Source organism: Pieris napi, chromosome 13 (assembly GCF_905475465.1).
Source record: "Pieris napi chromosome 13, ilPieNapi1.2, whole genome shotgun sequence".
In the NCBI taxonomy this organism is placed as follows: Eukaryota; Metazoa; Arthropoda; class Insecta; order Lepidoptera; family Pieridae; genus Pieris; species Pieris napi.
The window spans coordinates 5701016-5723641 of record NC_062246.1 but is presented as its reverse complement, the minus strand read 5'-3'; the positions used below and the strand labels follow the sequence as shown (position 1 = coordinate 5723641).

The 22626-nt window shown below is 30.9% G+C and overlaps 2 protein-coding genes and 2 long non-coding RNA genes across 6 annotated transcripts in view; 2 read left to right on the top strand and 2 right to left on the bottom strand.

Annotated features, from left to right (window-relative positions):
- LOC125055485 (phospholipase A1-like) overlaps positions 1–22626 on the bottom strand; it is a 41257-nt gene that overhangs the window by 15662 nt on the left and 2969 nt on the right. Inside the window, exons 2-5 of the mRNA XM_047657948.1 lie at positions 22221–22338; positions 21270–21415; positions 20560–20653; positions 19457–19608 (exon numbers count right to left, since the gene is read on the bottom strand). Coding sequence (XP_047513904.1) covers positions 19457–19608; positions 20560–20653; positions 21270–21415; positions 22221–22338 — 510 coding nt within the window. The remainder of the gene's footprint in view (positions 1–19456; positions 19609–20559; positions 20654–21269; positions 21416–22220; positions 22339–22626) is intronic.
- LOC125055482 (aldehyde dehydrogenase X, mitochondrial-like) lies at positions 378–11256 on the top strand. Of its 2 annotated transcripts, none has more exons than XM_047657945.1 (11): positions 378–629; positions 1770–1874; positions 3155–3422; positions 5481–5597; positions 7111–7298; positions 8196–8298; positions 8584–8765; positions 9414–9578; positions 9881–10038; positions 10833–10907; positions 11057–11256. In XM_047657945.1, exons 1-11 carry the CDS (start codon positions 600–602, stop codon positions 11130–11132), a joined length of 1467 nt encoding a protein of 488 aa, XP_047513901.1. In that variant the 5' UTR covers positions 378–599; the 3' UTR covers positions 11133–11256. The 2 variants fall into 2 exon arrangements, with proteins under 2 accessions (XP_047513901.1, XP_047513900.1); XM_047657944.1 differs by lacking the exon at positions 378–629 and adding an exon at positions 1424–1471.
- LOC125055486 lies at positions 13983–15441 on the bottom strand. Of its 2 annotated transcripts, none has more exons than XR_007117908.1 (2): positions 15114–15441; positions 13983–14012 (listed from the first exon to the last, which is right to left on the bottom strand). It is a non-coding gene; the product is annotated as an uncharacterized LOC125055486 (long non-coding RNA). The 2 variants fall into 2 exon arrangements; XR_007117910.1 differs by having other exon boundaries at positions 15123–15441.
- LOC125055487 lies at positions 15915–17275 on the top strand. Its single transcript, XR_007117911.1, has 2 exons — positions 15915–16144; positions 17246–17275. It is a non-coding gene; the product is annotated as an uncharacterized LOC125055487 (long non-coding RNA).

Here is a 22626-nt window from a genome sequence, read left to right as displayed (position 1 = left end):
GAATATTTTTGTGTCCATTTATCAAGCAAGTTTATAACATCACACAATAACTAATAAAAATATAGAAAAACGGAAAATACCGGACTCATTTCTCACTGAGCTCCATTGCGGGCGCTAAATTAACATTATGTATAATTAATTGTTTGTTTTTTAATTTCAAGATAAGAAGATTAGGTCATTATAAAATTTTGTTGGTAATTGAAATTGTAAAAAGATTTCATTATTTGTCGTTGTTTATATGAACGTGGAATATGTCACGATATCAATCCTTATACAAATAATCCAAATGTAGACAAAATAGCCTTTGACGTATTTTTTTCAAGCTTAAGAGATATCATAATATCATATAAGATATCATAGTTATATATCATAGATACAAGTGCAAGTGAAACCATGCACAACTGACAACTGGTTTAATTTAGTTGTTTAGAATTTATTGTCACACAGTTTGCTACAGACGTTTTCATTCCAAACAGAATACTTTAATATCTGTCAGCTGTCAGTTTGACAATCAAAATAAAAATTGTCTCGGGCAGTTAGCATTCGGCAGGTCGATTTAGAGGACGTTGGTGATTTTTGAACAAGATCAAAAGGGCAAAATGGTTAAAGTTGACGTTAAATATACGAAGGTATGTTTAAATTTTACTATGTTAAGTTTTTCTTTTGCTACGCCTACATAAGTTTCGTATTGAAATATGTTTTTATAAAATGTGAACCGGAATAATACAGAAACCATAATTATTAATAAAAGATACCAGCATATTTAGTTTGTCTTTGTTTTAAATTTAAATCAGCCGGTTCGGTCACGAAATCAGCATTCGAATTTATTGTTTGTCGACACCAGATAAATATACTTGATAATTCAATACATTTACATGATAATTTGATCATGAAGTGATTTTATGAAAAAAATAGTCATACTACTCACCAAATCCACCTATTTAATTATTTGAATTGATTACGTCTAAGATCCAAATGAATTATAAAATTGTAGCTTCGTATGATCTTTGCGATTATAGTTTTTAAGATTCCATAAAAAACAGCTGCTAATAAGAGACCGGACAAAATCGTTTTATTATCGGACAAAAATAGATCAATCACTTCAACAATTTAAAATGTTCACTAAAGCCTTTGAAGGTATAAATTACCTATTAAAAGATTTTCCTTTAAATTATTTTGTAACAATACTTGCATTCTAGTATAGTCTACGATTATTAGTAGGTTTGTTTACTCAACGTGAATTTCTGAGAAAGCAAATTATAGTGATAAGACGTATTGTTGTTTGTGTTCACGAGGTCAAAAATCACATTTAATAAACTTTTCGTTGTTAATTAATTAGATGTACCTAGTACCTACTCATGTACCATTTAGATTTATAAAGGACCAGTTAAAGGCTGGTATCTATCTTCCAGTTTTAAGTGGCGTTGTCGCGTAATTTATGTCTCTAATAAGAAAAGTTACATGGCATAACGTAAGTAAAAGTTTTATTTTTAGAACCAGCTTCGCTTAGGAGCTCTCTGACCTTGGTTAGGATTTGCAATTTCACAACGCACCAACAGGAGTAAAATCGAATAGATACCTACCTATCATAATATTTCACGATACATTTTGTATGCAAAATAAAAGAAACGATTTGTGGGCAAAATTAAAAACGGAAACACGAATATACATCGATCGAATATAATTCGTGTATTAATCAAATTATATGGAAGTGCGATCCGCGCGACAGCGCTGATTATATTATAAATATCATGTTTTATGTTTCACAGCTGTTCATCAACAATGAATGGGTAGACGCCGTCAGCAAAAAGACCTTCCCAACTATAAATCCTCAAGACGAGACGATCATTATTCAAGTCGCAGAAGGAGATAAGGTACAAAATGTCAAACAAAACAACTTATTTTGATAAAAGTAATTAATTCTTCTTAGGATAAAGTCAAATTCTTAGCGCTATAACTCCCGTATGTAAACAATGTATTTTATTAACAGTTTTTTGAAACTCATAGTTTGCGCTTAGTCTCGACTTTGAATCTTAATCTTAAAAGTATTCAAAAAGTATCTTTGAGTTCCCTAAATTATATATATAACACTAGCAACCTGCTCCGGTTTCGACTCTCAGCTACGGCTGCCTCGTTTCAACAACCGTGATCTGTAAATCTTCGTCATGAATCTTTCTAGATATTGGTGAAAACCGCATTAAATTCCGTGCGGGAGTTTTTGAATTGATCACAAACAGAAAGACCCAAGGAAGGATTTGCTTTTATAAAATATAATGTTTAATGTTTAAAGAACTTTCTTTCTCATTACAAAAAAATGTATTTTTATTTACATGAGAAACTTAATATAATATACGAACGAGATACGCGTCGCCATCAGCTATCCCAATTTTAGTCTATTAGGCTCATTCTAATATGAATCTTTAATGCCCTTTTGAATTAATTAAACACGCTAATATTACGAATTTTAGAGGGTAATTCATTAAACAATAATTGCACACCCTCATACTCGATAGACTTCTTTAAATAATTTGTGCGCGGCTTCGGCAAGATAAGCAAACTCGCTCGACGATTGCGTATTTGATTTTTTTAAACGATAAGCTATTATGGTAAGAGTTATTTTTTTTTAAAGTAAGATACAGGTGCTATAAACTGTACACATATATATAGTTGTTTAATAGTCATAATTTTGGTTTTTTGTTAGATTTTATTAGTAGGTGTTAAATTTTTTTATCTAAATAGTGCTTTTATTGATTTATTTTGTAGCGTTTGTATCTTAGAAATATAAAAGATATATGCTATCCCTGACATTTTTGTAGGCATTAACGAGCTACTTTTCTCGTTCGATTTTTTTTTTCTCCTACCTACTTTTCAAATCTGTGGTAGGTCCACGAAATAGACTTCATTTTTCGGATGAATATATATAGCATATACATAACGCATAAATAACATGGCTAACTATTAGTAAAATAATTTTCAAAATCGGTTCAGTAGATCCGAAGATTACCCCTACAACCTCACAATTTCACCTTTTTGTAATATTTGTATAAATATTGTTATACACAATAAAATCAGATGGTAACTGGTCGGGCATCTAAATTCGAACAATATATAATTATTTTATGGTTGATGATACTAATTTATTTTCACTCTTTAGGCAGATGTTGACTTAGCTGTGGCGGCAGCAAGAAAAGCATTTCATCGTTACTCCCCATGGCGCACGATGGACGCCTCGCAAAGGGGACTCCTTCTGCTCAAACTAGCTGATCTCATGGAGTCCCAAGCCAGATATTTAGCTGAACTAGAAACTCTAGACTGTGGAAAACCAGTCAAAACAGCCGAGGAAGAAGTGTATTACTCTGCAAGCGTTTTGAGATACTATGCGGGAAAAGCGGATAAAATTCATGGAAATACCATACCTGCAGGTAAATTTTAGTTTCAATACACGATTATGTACCTAATTACTACCAATCGTTAATTGTTTTAAAGAACATGCGCGACCTATAGATCACTTTGGTTTTTTTTGTAATTGACTGCTGTTAAAGTTTAATGTTTGTTGCTAAAATTTTAAATTACCAAGTTTATAATATTGTATTAAAATTTTGTTGTTTTACTTAGCGCAATTTAAATTTTTTTTTATATTTTTCCATTTCATATATTTGTTTGACATCAGCCAGTAACAATTTCATGATACAGTATAATGATATGATGCATTCAATGTTGTCTATTATACATAGACATTGAAATTAGTATAGTTTCATGAATAATGCAGTTTCACGTGTTTCTTATCGCGTGTTTACTGACCTTTATCACGGTTTTCAATACATATTTTTGATAACAATGCATGATAATCATGTAAGATTCTATTCAATTGTATCTCTTTTCCTCTACTATAGTGGGACTAGCTCGTTAGATAATTATAATAGATAACACAAACATATACAAAATAACATGTCCAATAATTAAATATGGTTTTCTTATTTGGACCACCAAGTTATGACAAACGCATGGTTAAACAACAATAGAATTTACATATATGAAATGCCATTGCTATATTAATTATGTAAACGTATTAAAAAAAATCAAGCGTTATTAACGTAAGCAATAATTTTACACACAACAACGACAGGAGATAAATATTGCGAAAATTTGTCAAATAAAGCAATTATTTTCCTGTAAAGAATAATTGTGTCTAAAGCAGGGCCGCGCCGACCCCCGGCAGCGCCTGTGTGCGAAACCCATGAAGCGCCTCCTTTTTTTATAGGGGGCAAACGAGCCTGAGCGACGGACAAAAATGGCAGTCATCGCAGCCCATAGACATTTTCAGCGGGTGTGTTGCAGGCCTTTGAGGGAACTATTTATATTTTTCGGCCTATTTTTTACGAATCTTCAAGTTTCAATATATTTTTTATTATTTTTTTTAAATTACCGAAAGAAAAATTTTTTTTAGTTTAATATCCCTACTTAAATATTATTTTTTTAAATAGGTAAAACGTCCGCTTGCCAATTGCCGTGAAAAATAAAACGCGAATTAAATTGTTACAAAGTTTATTTTCGATGTTATATCTAACCGTTTTTAAGGTCAGATTTATGATATATCTTTGTAATAAATCCCATCTTTTAGTAGAGGACGAAAAATATTTATATAATTGCACAATATTAAACAATCCAGTCGTGTATGAGATTGGCGTCGTTTACTATTAAATTTAAACTATGGCTAGCGCACGGTACATAAAAAGCTTTAGATCCCGCAATATTCTTACCGCGGATATTTGAGCCATTGCCCATTATCATAGCCTTGTCCCCTTAAGTTGTTTATGTCCAAATTAATGTCATTTAGTTTTTCTATTATAAATGACCTTACTCCAGCGCCAGTTGTATCTATGACTGACAGAAAGCTAGGAAATGCTCTCTTATTTCCAACTTTCTAGTTTCCATGTTAAAGTTAACAAATATTATTATCATACTAATTTGCTCTTCGTGTGAAACGTCAGGAGTACAATCCAGTATTATTGAAAAATATTTATTAATTAGACATAAATTTAAAATAAAATGTTGAATTTGGTTACCGAGTATAAAAATTAGTTCATTTTGGATTCTATCAAGGTATGTCGGCATATTATTGAAATCATAAGACATAAACACACTCAATCACGGCGCAGCGGCCTTTCTTTTGATTCGCTAAGCTCTGAGTAATTAATGTAAACTAAAACCCAAAGCGTAAAATGAAACTTCAATCGTACGTAAGAATATTGTAGTATAAATAATTTCGGTGGCGGCGCCCTTATTGTCTTAGCGCCTGTGTGCATCGCACACTTCGCACACATGGGCGGCGCGGCCCTGGTCTAAAGTATCCTATATATTATAAAATCATTTTTTAATCATTAATAAAAAAAATAGCTTGCGTTTTATTCAACATTTATGAAACTATATTATTTTAATCTATGCATATGATATAGTATATAATGTTTTCTACGTTTCAGATGGCGAGGTTCTATCTATGACGCTCAAAGAACCAGTTGGTGTCTGCGCTCAAATCATACCATGGAACTATCCAATACCTATGCTGTCATGGAAAATAGCGCCTGCGCTTGCTGCAGGTACATATATAAATAAAAAAAAGGGTGCGTGTACTTATTATGTACGCGCGTAAGAAGTTATACTTCTTTGGCATTATTAAAAATAGTTTTTGCATGCAGCAAATAATTAATTACAATTAAATAATCAAAGACTGGAAAAGGAGTCATTATAGTCAATAAAGTTCAGTTTACATTTGAAAAATTAATTAAATAAATATTTATTATTATTCTCTTACATTAAGTGTAACATAAATTCTATTATTATTCGAATATTGTTTTTAAATTATGTCTAATGCCATAGCACCTTCCATGGGCAACTTCATTCTGTTAATTTTGTGTCACGGTGCGCGCGCATCGTAAAATTTCACTCTCATCAATTTATCATAACGCGCCTAAAGAAGTATAACTTCAAAAATAGCCTGTATTCAGGTACTGTAAAGGATTACAATTAGTTTATGGTATTATATTTAATATTAGTACACGACCACAAAAGGAGTGGAGGCCTCCTCTAAATTATTTCGTTTGTCTCTCATGCTACTGTTTTCCAATCTACTATTATTTACAATGAACTCCTAATCAGTAGTGCTGAAGATAAAGGCACACACATATCTTTATAAACATTTGCACCTGATAGCGTTATCACAGCATTATTAAAGGTAATAGTTACGCTAAGAGCTGGAGTAATTGTTGCATTATCAATTAATGTTCTAAACTAGTATTTTTTTAAATTATAATGCACAAATTAAAAAAAAATACATACAACATATTTAAAAAAATTAAATGAAAGTCAAACCAGATAACATATATACAACGACAGATTAAGTACTAACAAAATAATGTTAGTAATTTGCCTGATGAGGTGTGTGCGAATGTCCAATTTGTGTGGGTGTGTGTGTGCGTTTTTATGTGGTCTTAAAAATCCTTTCGATTATAATAACAATAAACTTTATTCATAACAAAATACGGTTGCGGCAGAATCTCCACCGGGAGCCCAGTCTTGTGGATGTAGATTATAGCTCTTCCGTAAAAAAATAAATAAATTTAGCAATTTTTTCACTGTGTAGTCGCCCTCCATTTTTTTTCTCCGCCAATTTTTAAATATTGCCTAATTTATCCTATGTTTTATGAGAGTTATTTAAGCTTACGACATCATATGTTAATTGCAATCTGCATACCTAATTGAGATGCAATAATTGATATCACTTCATGCTACTACGACTCGAGTGTATACTCGAGTATAAGTAAATAATTAATACCATGCAATATCGTGTTTAAAATAGTTAAAAATTAGAATATAATTTTCTTAATGTATAATTTCGTTCGTTTCCTGTTGTGTTATAAAATTATTTGTTACTTCCTCACCTATTAGCATGCATTAAAATCAGGTGATCTTCAAAGTGAACCTTAAAGTTCAAATAAAACACAAAATCTGATATAAAAATCGTGTATCAGTTTCAACATAGACGTCTAACATCTACAAAATACTTAAATGTTGTGAGTAAACTTTGACTCGCTCTTGTTTTATTTTTTTCAGGTTGTACATTAATAGTGAAGCCAGCCGAACAAACAGCTTTAACAGCATTAGCAGTGGCTGCTCTCATAAAGGAAGCTGGTTTCCCACCTGGTGTGGTCAACATCGTGCCTGGTTACGGCCCTACTGCTGGTGCTGCACTGACGCATCATCCAGACGTCGATAAGGTCGCTTTTACCGGATCTACTGAGGTTAGGATTTTCTACCATTACAAGATTTATTCTCAATGTTACTGGTATGAACGAAGTATCAACCTTTCATATTGGTAACATTGAAACTGACATGGTAACATTGAAACTGACATGGTAACATTGAAACTGACATGGTAACATTGAAACTGATATGGTAACATTGATACTGACATGGTAACATTGAAACTGACATGGTAACATTGAAACTGACATGGTAACATTGAAACTGACATGGTAACATTGAAACTGACATGGTAACATTCAAACTGGCATGGTGTCTCATTAGCTCGTAAATTAAATTAGGGTAAAAGCATTCTTTGCTACTGGCTTACCTAGTACTACTAATACTAATTCACGTTAGAGATAGCTATAGATGTAGCTATAGGGGTGATGGCAATTACATGGATTGCAACGTTTTTTGCTTACTCATTGTCCATGATTAGTCTGTATTAACTGTATGAGGTTGCAAAGGTGTATCTTCCAGATACGAAAATCAGATGAACGTATGGTAGTATTATTAAATTTTCTTCTTACATCATGTATTAAATCTGTTACTACTGCTAGCGAGTAATAAGCTTACTATTATATTACATATATTTCAATTTGTAGTAGAAAACAATGGATGATTTGAATTCTGTTCACTATTACGTTACTAAAATCTATATAAACGGATGAAATAATATACAAAATAAATCAGTGGTGCTACAACCTTTTCTAGTTCTCCTTCTGTCTTCTAACCTCAGTTTTCTGAATCTGTTTCATGATCATTTGTAATAGGGAAGTAGATCAGCTTCATGCCTTGCACACGCCGTCGACTCTGTTTCCTCACGATGTTTTCCTTCACCGATCGAGCGAATGTGAAATGCGCATATAAACGTATCTCTAAAATATTTACAGGTCGGACGATTAATCCTGGGTGCTGCACCAGTCGCAAATCTCAAACGAGTGACCTTAGAATTGGGAGGAAAGAGTCCTTTGGTTGTTTTTAACGATGCTGATGGTATGTTTTCAAATATATAATAAAAAAAAATCTATAGGTAAATTTATAAATTTTAAGAAAACCAAGACACTATAATATAGTATGGTCGAAATATTCCTTAATTCTTATATTTGTTACAAGTTAAACACATTTATTTGCAAAAATTTTGTTGTTCTGCTATACAAGAAAGAGCACAACAATTACCAATGCTTGGAACATTTTATTGTATCAAAGAGATGAAATTCATAACACATTAAAGAATTCCGTTTGTACAATTGTAATTTATCCTATATAATTTATTTCCAGTCGAAAAGGCCGCTCAACTGGCGCACGCAGCTGCGTTTGCAAACGGCGGTCAATGTTGTTGCGCGGGAACGAGAACTTACGTACAGTCCGGCATTTATGACCAATTCATTAAAAAAGCTGCTGAAATTGCCAATGAGAGATCCGTAGGAAATCCTTTCGATGATGTTCAACAAGGGCCTCAGGTATTTTAGCTCATTAAAATCATAATGTTTACGTATCATCGTTGTCACTTATTATGTACTTCCGTCAAACTTCTATTCTCTTATTTTTTGGACACTGCAATGATTGTGCTAATCTGTGTAAATTTCGGAATAATACTACTACGCTTATCTATGACATTCGCATAGATGACCTTTGCTCTTTGTATTCCGAGCTGTAAACAGTGATGCCAACTTGGAGGGTTTCCCCCCATATTTAAGGGGAATCAAGATGTCAGGGGGATTTCGGGGGTATTTATTCAAGAAATTTATGTAATTTTTCTTAGAAAAAACGCCCGATTATATACAATTTATATTAAGTCTACAACCTAACCAACAAACTAAACTCCAACATATTAACTCCAAGTGTGGCTATAACTGAAATATTTAAACAGCTATGTTACTTCAAGATTGAAATAACAGCTCTTTTGTACTAGTTGGCATCACTGGCCCAAAATTATTTCCGCCCAAATTGCATCCGATAACAGAAGAGTTATCGTGTAAATCAAAAAACCAAGTCATGGCGCTACTGTAAACTACGACACATAGCAAACACAACAACCCTTTCAAATTGTATTTTCAGACCGAGCAAAATATGTAAACATTTCATTGATATAAAAACTATTTTTCCAGATAGACAGCGAGATGTATTCGAAAGTACTTAATTACATAAAGGCGGGAAAGGATGAAGGTGCAAGGTGTTTAGCGGGTGGTGATAAATGCGGTAAAAAAGGATATTACATTCAACCAACGGTTTTCGCAGATGTTAAAGATGAAATGAAAATTGCGAAAGAAGAGGTAAAAATGTACTGCAAAATGCTAATGAAATTAAAAAACCGTGATTTCTATAGAAAGGAACAATTTATATCAATATATACTCGTTTAGTTTATTTCCTATTCAAGCATGCCTCGCATGCCATGCATCACTTTCACACACCTTAAATGTAGCTTTTTGTTACCTTTTCATGAGTATAAAGTAAAAATACTTAAGAAATCAGCGTTCAAAATACTGCGCACTAACTTTTCGCCAAAATTTAGCAAATTTGTTATTATAATTTTCTCCGAACAAGGTCCGAAATCTATATTAAATTTTTTTATAGATTTTTGGACCAGTACAGAGCATATTGAAATTCGATACATTTGAAGAAGTGATCGACCGGGCTAACAATACAAATTATGGCCTGGGAGCTGGTGTCATCACAAATGACATTACTATTGCTCTTAGCTTTGCTAAACACGTCAGAGCTGGCTCCGTTTGGTAAGATTTGTACATGCAAATTAATAAGGCAATACTTGGTACGATTTAAAATTTTTATGGCAAAATAGATTGAGTTTATTTTAACGTTCTTATTTTCCACCATTGTGAAAATTTGATATTATTATTAGCATAACAGCTAAATGTCTATTTGGTAATTTGTGTATACCGCTTCGGCATGTCGCTTTTCAAAGGGCCATAAAAATATTTACTTAAAACGTAATCATATCATTAAAGGAACATATCAAAATTTCATATAGGCAACATAACACATCCCAATAAAAAATGTTTGTCTGTAAAGTCGGTTTACGGACGATAGTTAAACGTGACAACGTCATAACAAAAGATTGATGACATGATTGCATAGTTAAGTCTTCGAGTGGAAAAAGATAGATGCGGCGCAAGCGTACAATGAGCGTAACAGGACAATGAGCGTAACGGGACAATGAGTCATGCTTTTTCGTGCGTGCAGCCGGCGTTCATCGCTTTATTAGACGTTGTCACGTAAAAAATAAAGTATTGAAAAATAATTTATACTACACAGAAAAAATTCAACCAAAGGCAATAATAGTCTATAACTTCCAAAATTCATACCGAGATCAATCCCGATCTTAACAATGAGTTTTTAGTTCAACGCCATCCAAAGCTGCCACACCATCGCTACGGATACTAAGAGAAATTGATGAGATACAAAAACGTCAGGTTATTTAGCTCTTTGTTAAAGAATATCAAAAAGTACATCGGTCTCTCCTATGTGATTTTGGATGTTTAATTAATTATTACTATGTGTGTTTTAGGGTAAATACGTATGATCACGTAACCAGCCAAACACCATTTGGTGGTTTCAAGGACTCCGGCTTAGGAAGAGAATTGTAAGTGTTTAATGGTTAAGTCCTAAATAAAATGTATCGAGGCGAGATCTTTAAAACGAAGATTGCTTCAGATCTTTAAAATTTCTCTCTTTTTATCCGAATATTCTCGTAAATTTCGATTTTTTTTTAATATAGTTTTTTCCTTTTAGGGGTGAAGACGGTGTTAACCAATACCTAGAAGTAAAAACTGTTACTATGGCACTACCAAAAAAACCCCAATTATAAAAGTTCATTGCTTCCATATGGAGACTCGTGCTGGCACCATTATGAATATGTCCCGAAATTATTTCTTGGCGAAATCCTTGTAAATGTAAATAAGAAATAAATTTGTATTGATTTTTAAAAGAAATTTCAATATTTTAATGAAATAAATTATTAGGTGTTCGTCTTTATTCGAGTAGGTACTTAAGTAAGATTACGTTTAGTTTATGTTATTATTATATTTAATACTAGTACAGGACCTACGGGGTATTACCACGTCTGTTATTTTTGTAACCGTGTTACACTGTTTTTCACTGTCTAATTTTCAACCGAAAGATAGAAACCTCCATAGCCCGTTGGCATAATCCAATCTTCCTCATTAGCGCCTTATTAAAAACGTTAGGCATCCATACGATAGACATGGAAGTATGCATGTGTCAATGACTGCACCAGTTTCAATAGCTGTTAAATCTTTCCTATATTATAAAATTGTTGTCAGTACCCCGTTCAAGTATTACGTAAGCACTATAGGGGGGGGTCTTTGATTTTCTTTTTTTGGTGATATTACCGAAACATTATCTATGCTTGAAAACGAAATGCATTTTCGAGGATTCCTACAAAATATTAATACGTTTATATACGATTATTTTTGAGACCTTTGCTTACTTTTGCTGACAAGAGAAGGGGGGGGGGGGACTTGAACGGCCCCCTAGATTATTTTTATAGTTTGACATGACAGTAGAAACTTTGATACTTTTTGTCAATAATCAACAAAATATGCTAAGATCTGCCCTGCGATTCTGTAACTCACTGTTAATCCGTGAGTCCACTACGCAGTAACAGCGCTCCCTTCGTCACTGACGTAATTTTTGGAATCTCATGGTATTCTGTTAAGAAATTTTACATTACGTCTTGATAAGTGGAGGCAGGTAACCTAGTAAGTTGTTGTCTATTAATATCGTGACAATTGACTCATTTTATTTTATAAAAAGAGTAAATTGTCAAAATTTTCATCATACATAAACAAAATATTTTTAATAAAACAAAATAGAGAACAAAATGGTCGACGTTTGAAATAAAATTAATAATATTAAAAAAAAGATAAACTGCCCTGCGATTCTGTAACTCGCTTCACACACTCTCAGCGCTGAGTTTTGCTGTCAAATCGTTCGTTTCGGTGTCATGTTACAATTTGGTATTCTGTTAAACAATAACCGCGACAAAAGCGCCGCTCAAATAAGATTGTTCACATTTGGAACTAAAATTTGGCACTGCTACACTTACGCTCCAAAATTGTTGGTATTTGGTATTCTGATACATACCATTTGACATCTCATCTCATTTAAATGTACATTTTGTACGTCAAATTAAAAGTTGCTCTTCCCTCGCTGAAATCGTCATTTACCAGTGAGTTAGCCATTTTTAGCGAAGTTAAAACTTGTTTTATGTGAAAATATTCTAACATAGGACAATCTATATGTATCTTGGGGTAAGTTTATAAAATAATATTTATCAATACAGCATTATTTTACGAAAAAAATTATATATATAAACATTAAGCTTCGTGAAATTGAACTTTGTTATTGTTACAGAAGGCCCGTTTCCACTTTTAAAGTTTAAACCTCTATTTCAAGAAATAAATGATGTAATCCATTAAAAAATACTTAATATAATATCTATAGATGGCGAAGAAAATGTAGGCACGAAACGACCAATTGGTTTCTCGGCGTTGGTTATATCGCTTTTTTCCAATACTCAAGAAATTATATGGTATTGACGAAACCTAGAACATATGCTGCTGAGATGAACGAAGAGTCTAGTAAATACTAAATAGATGATCTAAGGTAAACATTTTGATTACTTTAGCATTAAAAATATAATTTTTATCCAAGAACCAATTTTTCGATGCAGTCTTGATCATGTCTTGTCTCCAGCAGAGATAAGTCGAACAAAAAACGATAAATAAGATAGGTAAATATTGTAATATATTTGTATTTTTCTACTATACTAAAATTATAAATCTAATAATTTCAGAGATCCCCAAATGTTCAAAATTCCTGATAGAAAAATACATTCTGCCTTTGAAGAAGAAGAATATTACATGTGTATCATACAACAAGGCCCCTGGATATAAAAAGACACAATAGTGCAGACATTTTCAAATTATTGAATTTCGACTATCCTTCAATTTATAATAAATGATAACACAGTACAATTTCGGTTCCTATATTTTTATAAAATATATTGATATAACATTAAGGTTTTGGATAAAAACATTATTCTGCTTTACACAAGTATGAAATACCATCATTACATACATGATGGTTTAAGTACTTATTAAGCTTTTTTAAATTTATCGTTCATAACTATTACTTTTTACAAACTAATTAGAAAATATATTAAAATAAATATATTTATCTACAAAATAAAGTAGATGTTATTGATTAGCTCTATGTGAGGCTGTGTTTTAATTAGTTTTTATTATACTTAAGTTTGTTTTACTGAAAGTTATTTTGTAGTGTGTTAAAAGTTTACTATAATCATTAAATTAAATGTTTAAAGTTATTATATTGTTCTTTTATTCACCTATAAAGTAACATGGCTTATATATTTTTCATTTCGGCTTAGCTATGTATTTAACTCGGTTACTACGTTTTCTATAGGCAGTCATTAAATAAGTGGTAGATTTAATTAATCATTTTATTAATATAATATTATTAGATACAAAAAAAAATATTATGAAGTACACAATTATCTTAAACACGGTAATACAATTTTTCATATAAAAATCATAGTTGTCCAAACTGCATTCAAAATAGATTAGTGGTCTCGGTTTAATATCTCTTCTTAACATTTCAATAATTGGTCATTTTCTTCCTCATTCTTGACAACTACCACTGATGGCTGTAATACAATGATTATCTGTTAAAATTGTAAATAGGAAAATGTGGTAGGTCACTGTACTGACACAATAATATTGCATAGCAATTTAATTATTGTAAAGTTAAGGTAAATAATAAAAAAACTTGCATAAAACACACAAAAACTTATATATGGGATATCTTTGTATTTCTAAGTAAAGTATCTTAAAAACATGTTTGATAATATTATAACTAAGCCAAATATTATTAAAAGTTTTATGGTAACAAGGCTTAGTAATTTCGCACAGTATTTGATTCAGTACTATGAATAAAAAAAATCTTGAGCAAACCTATATTTAGACTCAAAAATCCAAATCCAAGTATGTACTTTAAAAACAATTATTTATTAATGAAACAAATCCAAGACCCATAAAGGGTATGTTTAGTTTTAAAGTGTAGTCAGCAGCAATAACTATCTTTTGATTGCTTCATTAAATAAGTTATGGCAATGTTGTTTCCAACATTTAAAATTAACGTTGATCACTTGAAATGGTATGAATTTGAGCAATTGAAAGCTTATATATTTGATCCAACATACCTAACATGATTATTTATACTTGTATTCTGAAATCTGAACAATTAAATTAAATTCAACTTGATCAGTTAAAATTAATACTTCTTATATTTCATGAATGGAATTTGAAGTTAGGAAACCTAAAAATATTTTTTTATTTGACATTTTTAACCAACAATTTCATTATTCTTTACAATGTCGCTTCGATTTAACCTATTACATTTGACTTCAAATTTGCCATCAAACAAACAAACTTTGTTAACTGTTTTACTAGTCACTACTTATTCCTATTTATTTACTATGATAGTTATTATATTTCTAAAATAGTTTTAATAGAATTCAGTTTTTATGAGTGTTAGTAAAAACATAGGTAATATTGTTGTTGTGTGTTTGACCTCTGAATCACTTAAAAAGGTTGCAATAGTAGTTTCATGGCATCTAAAAAGTACCAACACTTGCACTTACACAAATGAATAAATATATAAACACTAATTTTTCTTCTTTATAGATAGGTACCCTTTTATTTTATAATTACTCAACAAAATATTATATGAAAACATTGGTATTAACCTTGGTTACCTTTAGTAACATTTTGAAAATTTAAAACACCTATCCATCCTGTTTACTTTGAATCCGTAGCCCATTTGCTGAGAGAATCACTTTTAGCGTGACATCATCTTTTATCTTTTTGTTAAGATAATATTCTTAAATTTTTTACAATATATCCAGATGTTAGGTATCCCTTGTTTCGTGCTGAAACATAATTAATATTTTTAAGTTTCTGTCGCTCATATACACCACGGCTGGTCAGTTGTCGGGTAAATACGAAATATAAACTCTTAATTGGAAGTTATAAACAAAATACGTAACTTACGATTGACTAATAAATAAACTCACTACTTACCTTTAAGCGGCCCCATTGCCAGATGGGTTTTAATAATTTTCCTCGCTATTCTATTATTTTCCATCAGATAAATCATTTTTGAGATATTTTCACGGTTTATCTTTTTTTTAATATTTTTTTTAATTCAAACGTCGACCTTTTTGTTTTATTAAAAATATTTTGTTTATGTATGATGAAAATTTTGACAATTAACTCTTTTTATAAAATAAAATGAGTCAATTGTCACGATATTAATAGACAACAACTCACTAGGTTACCTCCCTCCACTTATCAAGACGTAATGTAAAATTTATTAACAGAATACCATGAGATTCCAAAAATTACGTCAGTGACGAAGGGAGCGCTGTTACTGCGTAGTGGACTCACGGAATAACTATTATTTTATAAAAAGAGTTAATTGTCAAAATTTTCATCATACATAAACAAAATATTTTTAATAAAACAAAATGGTCGACGTTTGAATTAAAAAAAAAGATAAACCGACAGAAACTTAAAAATATTAATTATGTTTCAGCACGAAACAAGGGATACCTAACATCTGGATATATTGTAAAAAATTTAAGAATATTATCTTAACAAAAAGATAAAAGATGATGTCACGCTAAAAGTGATTCTCTCAGCAAATGGGCTACGGATTCAAAGTAAACAGGATGGATAGGTGTTTTAAATTTTCAAAATGTTACTAAAGGTAACCAAGGTTAATACCAATGTTTTCATATAATATTTTGTTGAGTAATTATAAAATAAAAGGGTACCTATCTATAAAGAAGAAAAATTAGTGTTTATATATTTATTCATTTGTGTAAGTGCAAGTGTTGGTACTTTTTAGATGCCATGAAACTACTATTGCAACCTTTTTAAGTGATTCAGAGGTCAAACACACAACAACAATATTACCTATGTTTTTACTAACACTCATAAAAACTGAATTCTATTAAAACTATTTTAGAAATATAATAACTATCATAGTAAATAAATAGGAATAAGTAGTGACTAGTAAAACAGTTAACAAAGTTTGTTTGTTTGATGGCAAATTTGAAGTCAAATGTAATAGGTTAAATCGAAGCGACATTGTAAAGAATAATGAAATTGTTGGTTAAAAATGTCAAATAAAAAAATATTTTTAGGTTTCCTAACTTCAAATTCCATTCATGAAATATAAGAAGTATTAATTTTAACTGATCAAGTTGAATTTAATTTAATTGTTCAGATTTCAGAATACAAGTATAAATAATCATGTTAGGTATGTTGGATCAAATATATAAGCTTTCAATTGCTCAAATTCATACCATTTCAAGTGATCAACGTTAATTTTAAATGTTGGAAACAACATTGCCATAACTTATTTAATGAAGCAATCAAAAGATAGTTATTGCTGCTGACTACACTTTAAAACTAAACATACCCTTTATGGGTCTTGGATTTGTTTCATTAATAAATAATTGTTTTTAAAGTACATACTTGGATTTGGATTTTTGAGTCTAAATATAGGTTTGCTCAAGATTTTTTTTATTCATAGTACTGAATCAAATACTGTGCGAAATTACTAAGCCTTGTTACCATAAAACTTTTAATAATATTTGGCTTAGTTATAATATTATCAAACATGTTTTTAAGATACTTTACTTAGAAATACAAAGATATCCCATATATAAGTTTTTGTGTGTTTTATGCAAGTTTTTTTATTATTTACCTTAACTTTACAATAATTAAATTGCTATGCAATATTATTGTGTCAGTACAGTGACCTACCACATTTTCCTATTTACAATTTTAACAGATAATCATTGTATTACAGCCATCAGTGGTAGTTGTCAAGAATGAGGAAGAAAATGACCAATTATTGAAATGTTAAGAAGAGATATTAAACCGAGACCACTAATCTATTTTGAATGCAGTTTGGACAACTATGATTTTTATATGAAAAATTGTATTACCGTGTTTAAGATAATTGTGTACTTCATAATATTTTTTTTTGTATCTAATAATATTATATTAATAAAATGATTAATTAAATCTACCACTTATTTAATGACTGCCTATAGAAAACGTAGTAACCGAGTTAAATACATAGCTAAGCCGAAATGAAAAATATATAAGCCATGTTACTTTATAGGTGAATAAAAGAACAATATAATAACTTTAAACATTTAATTTAATGATTATAGTAAACTTTTAACACACTACAAAATAACTTTCAGTAAAACAAACTTAAGTATAATAAAAACTAATTAAAACACAGCCTCACATAGAGCTAATCAATAACATCTACTTTATTTTGTAGATAAATATATTTATTTTAATATATTTTCTAATTAGTTTGTAAAAAGTAATAGTTATGAACGATAAATTTAAAAAAGCTTAATAAGTACTTAAACCATCATGTATGTAATGATGGTATTTCATACTTGTGTAAAGCAGAATAATGTTTTTATCCAAAACCTTAATGTTATATCAATATATTTTATAAAAATATAGGAACCGAAATTGTACTGTGTTATCATTTATTATAAATTGAAGGATAGTCGAAATTCAATAATTTGAAAATGTCTGCACTATTGTGTCTTTTTATATCCAGGGGCCTTGTTGTATGATACACATGTAATATTCTTCTTCTTCAAAGGCAGAATGTATTTTTCTATCAGGAATTTTGAACATTTGGGGATCTCTGAAATTATTAGATTTATAATTTTAGTATAGTAGAAAAATACAAATATATTACAATATTTACCTATCTTATTTATCGTTTTTTGTTCGACTTATCTCTGCTGGAGACAAGACATGATCAAGACTGCATCGAAAAATTGGTTCTTGGATAAAAATTATATTTTTAATGCTAAAGTAATCAAAATGTTTACCTTAGATCATCTATTTAGTATTTACTAGACTCTTCGTTCATCTCAGCAGCATATGTTCTAGGTTTCGTCAATACCATATAATTTCTTGAGTATTGGAAAAAAGCGATAATAACCAACGCCGAGAAACCAATTGGTCGTTTCGTGCCTACATTTTCTTCGCCATCTATAGATATTATATTAAGTATTTTTTAATGGATTACATCATTTATTTCTTGAAATAGAGGTTTAAACTTTAAAAGTGGAAACGGGCCTTCTGTAACAATAACAAAGTTCAATTTCACGAAGCTTAATGTTTATATATATAATTTTTTTCGTAAAATAATGCTGTATTGATAAATATTATTTTATAAACTTACCACAAGATACATATAGATTGTCCTATGTTAGAATATTTTCACATAAAACAAGTTTTAACTTCGCTAAAAATGGCTAACTCACTGGTAAATGACGATTTCAGCGAGGGAAGAGCAACTTTTAATTTGTCAATTGTCGTACAAAATGTACATTTAAGTGAGATGAGATGTCAAATGGTATGTATCAGAATACCAAATACCAACAATTTTGGAGCGTAAGTGTAGCAGTGCCAAATTTTAGTTCCAAATGTTAACAATCTCATTTGAGCGGCGCTTTTGTCGCGGTTATTGTTTAACAGAATACCAAATTGTAACATGACACCGAAACGAACGATTTGACAGCAAAAATCAGCGCTGAGGGTGTGTGAAGTGAGTTACAGAATCGCAGGGCAGCTTTTGACAGTAAGTAAGCATTTAATACAAATTAAAAACGTATGCCGGCTTAGTTCCAAGAACACACGTTCACCGAACGCTGCCGATTTGTTCCATTAAATAACTTAATTTTTATTTCATCACTAACTATGAGATTTTTTGTATTGTTTGAAAGTGAAGATAATTTTCAAACAGTTTAATACTATTATTATTAGAAACCATTATTTTTAAAGCCTTTATAATTGGAAATATCTCCTTCAAAGTATGTAGAACTGGACCCACACCAGAATTTGCTATTCAGAGATTGAATGAGAATACCTAATACGACAACGGGTAGTTCCTTCAACGCCACGTAGAGAGCTCGGCCTCCTATTCGGGCCTCAGCGAGTCTTTTTAACCTAAGATTAAATACATTAAAGCACTTACCGATAATCTTGTTCTGTTTCACGGTGAGATGTCCAGACATCATGCCGCAAATGTGAGCGCCGAGTGAATGTCCGACGCAGGTTATCATTTTCGCAAGCACACCACTTTGTGTCAGGTACGAGTAAAGTTGCGCTGAACATTGTGCTGCTAGCCTAAACACCAATAGCCTTATAATTTATAACATAACCTTTAAGAAACGCGAAAGTCTTTCTACATTATGTTTTTATTATATTCAACTTAGGGTTATATATTCAGAAACGAGACTTATCGCTTGACTCCTGTGACCTTCAAATCCAATATAAGACTCAGCGTTTCTAACGATTTTTCTATAAATATTCCCGCTTTGTTACTAAGCTTGTGATACTGAACTAGGATTGTGCGTCCTGTTGTCAATGGATTTTTGTTTATAGGTGCAGAGTAAACATTATAGTGTAGTAAACAATACCATATTAAAGATATAAAAGAAGAGATACATATAATATAATAGGTGTAAAATACGTGCGTGTTTAATAATAATACTTGGTTGAGCCACTAAATAACGCCATAACGGCAAACATTTAGATTAGTGTTTCCCAACCTTTTTTTGTGCGTTTCAACATACGTTACTTTTAATTTAAAAACATTTTATCGTTAAATTAAAGAAACTTATGATACCTATCATATTTTTCCTTTTTAGGAAGAAATTACTAGGAAATTGTTAACGATACACAGTAAGTAAAACATATAATGAAAAAAAAATATGATTATGAATGATGATTAAATTCTAACTTCAAATAATTGTCGAATAGCCCCCCTTAATAATCAGTGGTAGTGGGCCACACGTTGGAAAACACTGATTTAGATGGTGGGTTTGTTCCTATTACATATTTAAAATTACCTCTCAAAACGACTGTAGAAAAAAACACTAGGAGTTTTTAATCGATATTTAGGGGTATTAAAGTTGGTCCTAGGAGAAAGATTCTGAATGAGTTGGCAAGCTCCGCCACACATTGGCCGAGCTATCTACTTAGGCTGCTTAGTAATAATGTGAAATTAAAGGTACTTATATACGGTGATACTGATTCTAAAACAAAATCTTTTTAACCTTATCTATACTATCTCACCTCATGTTTGCGAGAGCAGATAAGTAACAAGGAAATCTTGACAGTTGCGACCAGTCTACCATGAAGACATTGTAATCCTTACGCCACAGGTAAGCTGAAATTATTTTTAATTTGTATTTACTTCCGACCTCAAAGATTAAAATTATGATTTTGATGATCACTAGTAACATAGATTAGGTAAAATAAAGGTTTATTTATGTATTTAACTGTTCTTTGCAAGACATTAGTACAATTAGAATAATTATTAGACCTTATCACTTTCGAGCGATTTCTTCCAGGCAACCATTGTAAATTTACAGATTATAATTTGAATAAATATTTACTGAAGTAGGCACAGCAGACCTATGTGGATAAGTAGCATCCATTAAAAAAGTATACACAAAATTATGTACTCTTTATTACATTAGATTTATTATTTCTTTAAAATACGGTTTTATTACGACACCAATGCTTTTGTATTTAGATTTGAAAATTCTCTTTTCTCCCTGAATTTCTGAGCCGCAGGCTAGGTAAGATTCAGAGTATGTATCAAGCATTAAGCATTCATTTACGTCATTCCAAAATCAATCTTAAATATCTAGGATTCCGAGATCTCGAAAATACCGAGATCTCGCGAGATTGTAATCCTCAATCCCATGAGATCTCGACTCGAGATTGCATTTCCTATAGTGCACTCTTACATCACATCTTGATAGTGGTGAGAAACTTACCATCCCGTATAAAAGACATAGGTGTCTTCGAGTGTGTACCATTGAAGCCATGAATTATAAATACATTCTTCCTGGTTAATTTCCACCCAATCTTTGGTAGCAATTGTATCCTTCTTACATCAACCCTCTGCTGGTATGGCCGTTCCCTGCGAAAATAAACTTGACCATAGACTTTTTACTTTCGACAAAGAAAGTACAAATATAAGCAGGCAATATAATAAGTTCTGCTTTATTGGCCTTGTGTTTAGCAAGCTACAGTCGCTTAACAGCTCTTAGACATATATGGAACATACTTAACTTACTTTATTAAGATTTTTTTATTATAACTACCGTAGGAAGTTATTTATCACGTCAATTAATTCGGGAAATACAATCAAATACCTTAGCACAGTTTGAATTTGGAAAACATATTATATGGAAGTGGCAGGGGTCGAATAAAGGAATAAACTGCACAGAAGTTTTTAAGATATTTCTATCATAAATCGATACAAACTTTCCTATTTTATGGTATAGTTATTAAATGCCATAGAAATTTCTACGTATTCATTAATTTATAATCGGTGGGGAGTTATTCATAGTAATGAATGACATTTCGTTTCCTTTTAAATATTTAATCATGATGCACCTAGTCTTGGTACGTTATTGGTACTGAATACGCGCCGTAGTGCTTATGACATATTTTAAACGTAAACGTCAGTTGCTGCCGGCGTGTTTAATTCAGTTATCGACACTATGAAAGTATGAACATACTTATAATTTAATAGTATTAAGTCTTTCCTGTTCATGATTGGTTTATATGCAGATTTAATATTTAACTATAGGTTAAAGCTTCATTACACAGATTTGTGTAATGATACTGATAATAATATAGGCTTTCTACGTAACAAATTTATCTGCAACAATTAAGACAGGTATTTTGAATATCCAGTAAAAGCTTGTGGTTTTACTTACGGGGTGTATAAAAAGAAGTTGATCTCACTATCAGGGCATTTCCACTCCCGTTTCATAACACATCTCAAATACCGAAAGTCTAGCATTGACATCATGGTTCCATTCACATTAACTGGCCCTGTAAATAATAATTTATTTGCAGCATAAATACGTCAAGTTATAACTATATTTAATATATTATAAAACTAATACAAATTATGCAATGAAAAGTGATTTATATACGTCATCGTTATACATTAATATTTTCGAATTCTTAATAATAATAAAAAAATATAATAATTTGTATTTTTACTCATAGTCTAAACGAAATTTAATAATTTATATATGATGTTGTATTTAAGTACAACATATCATTAATGCTGTATTAATAAACCGAACAAAATTATTGTCATGCAAACTGGTATGA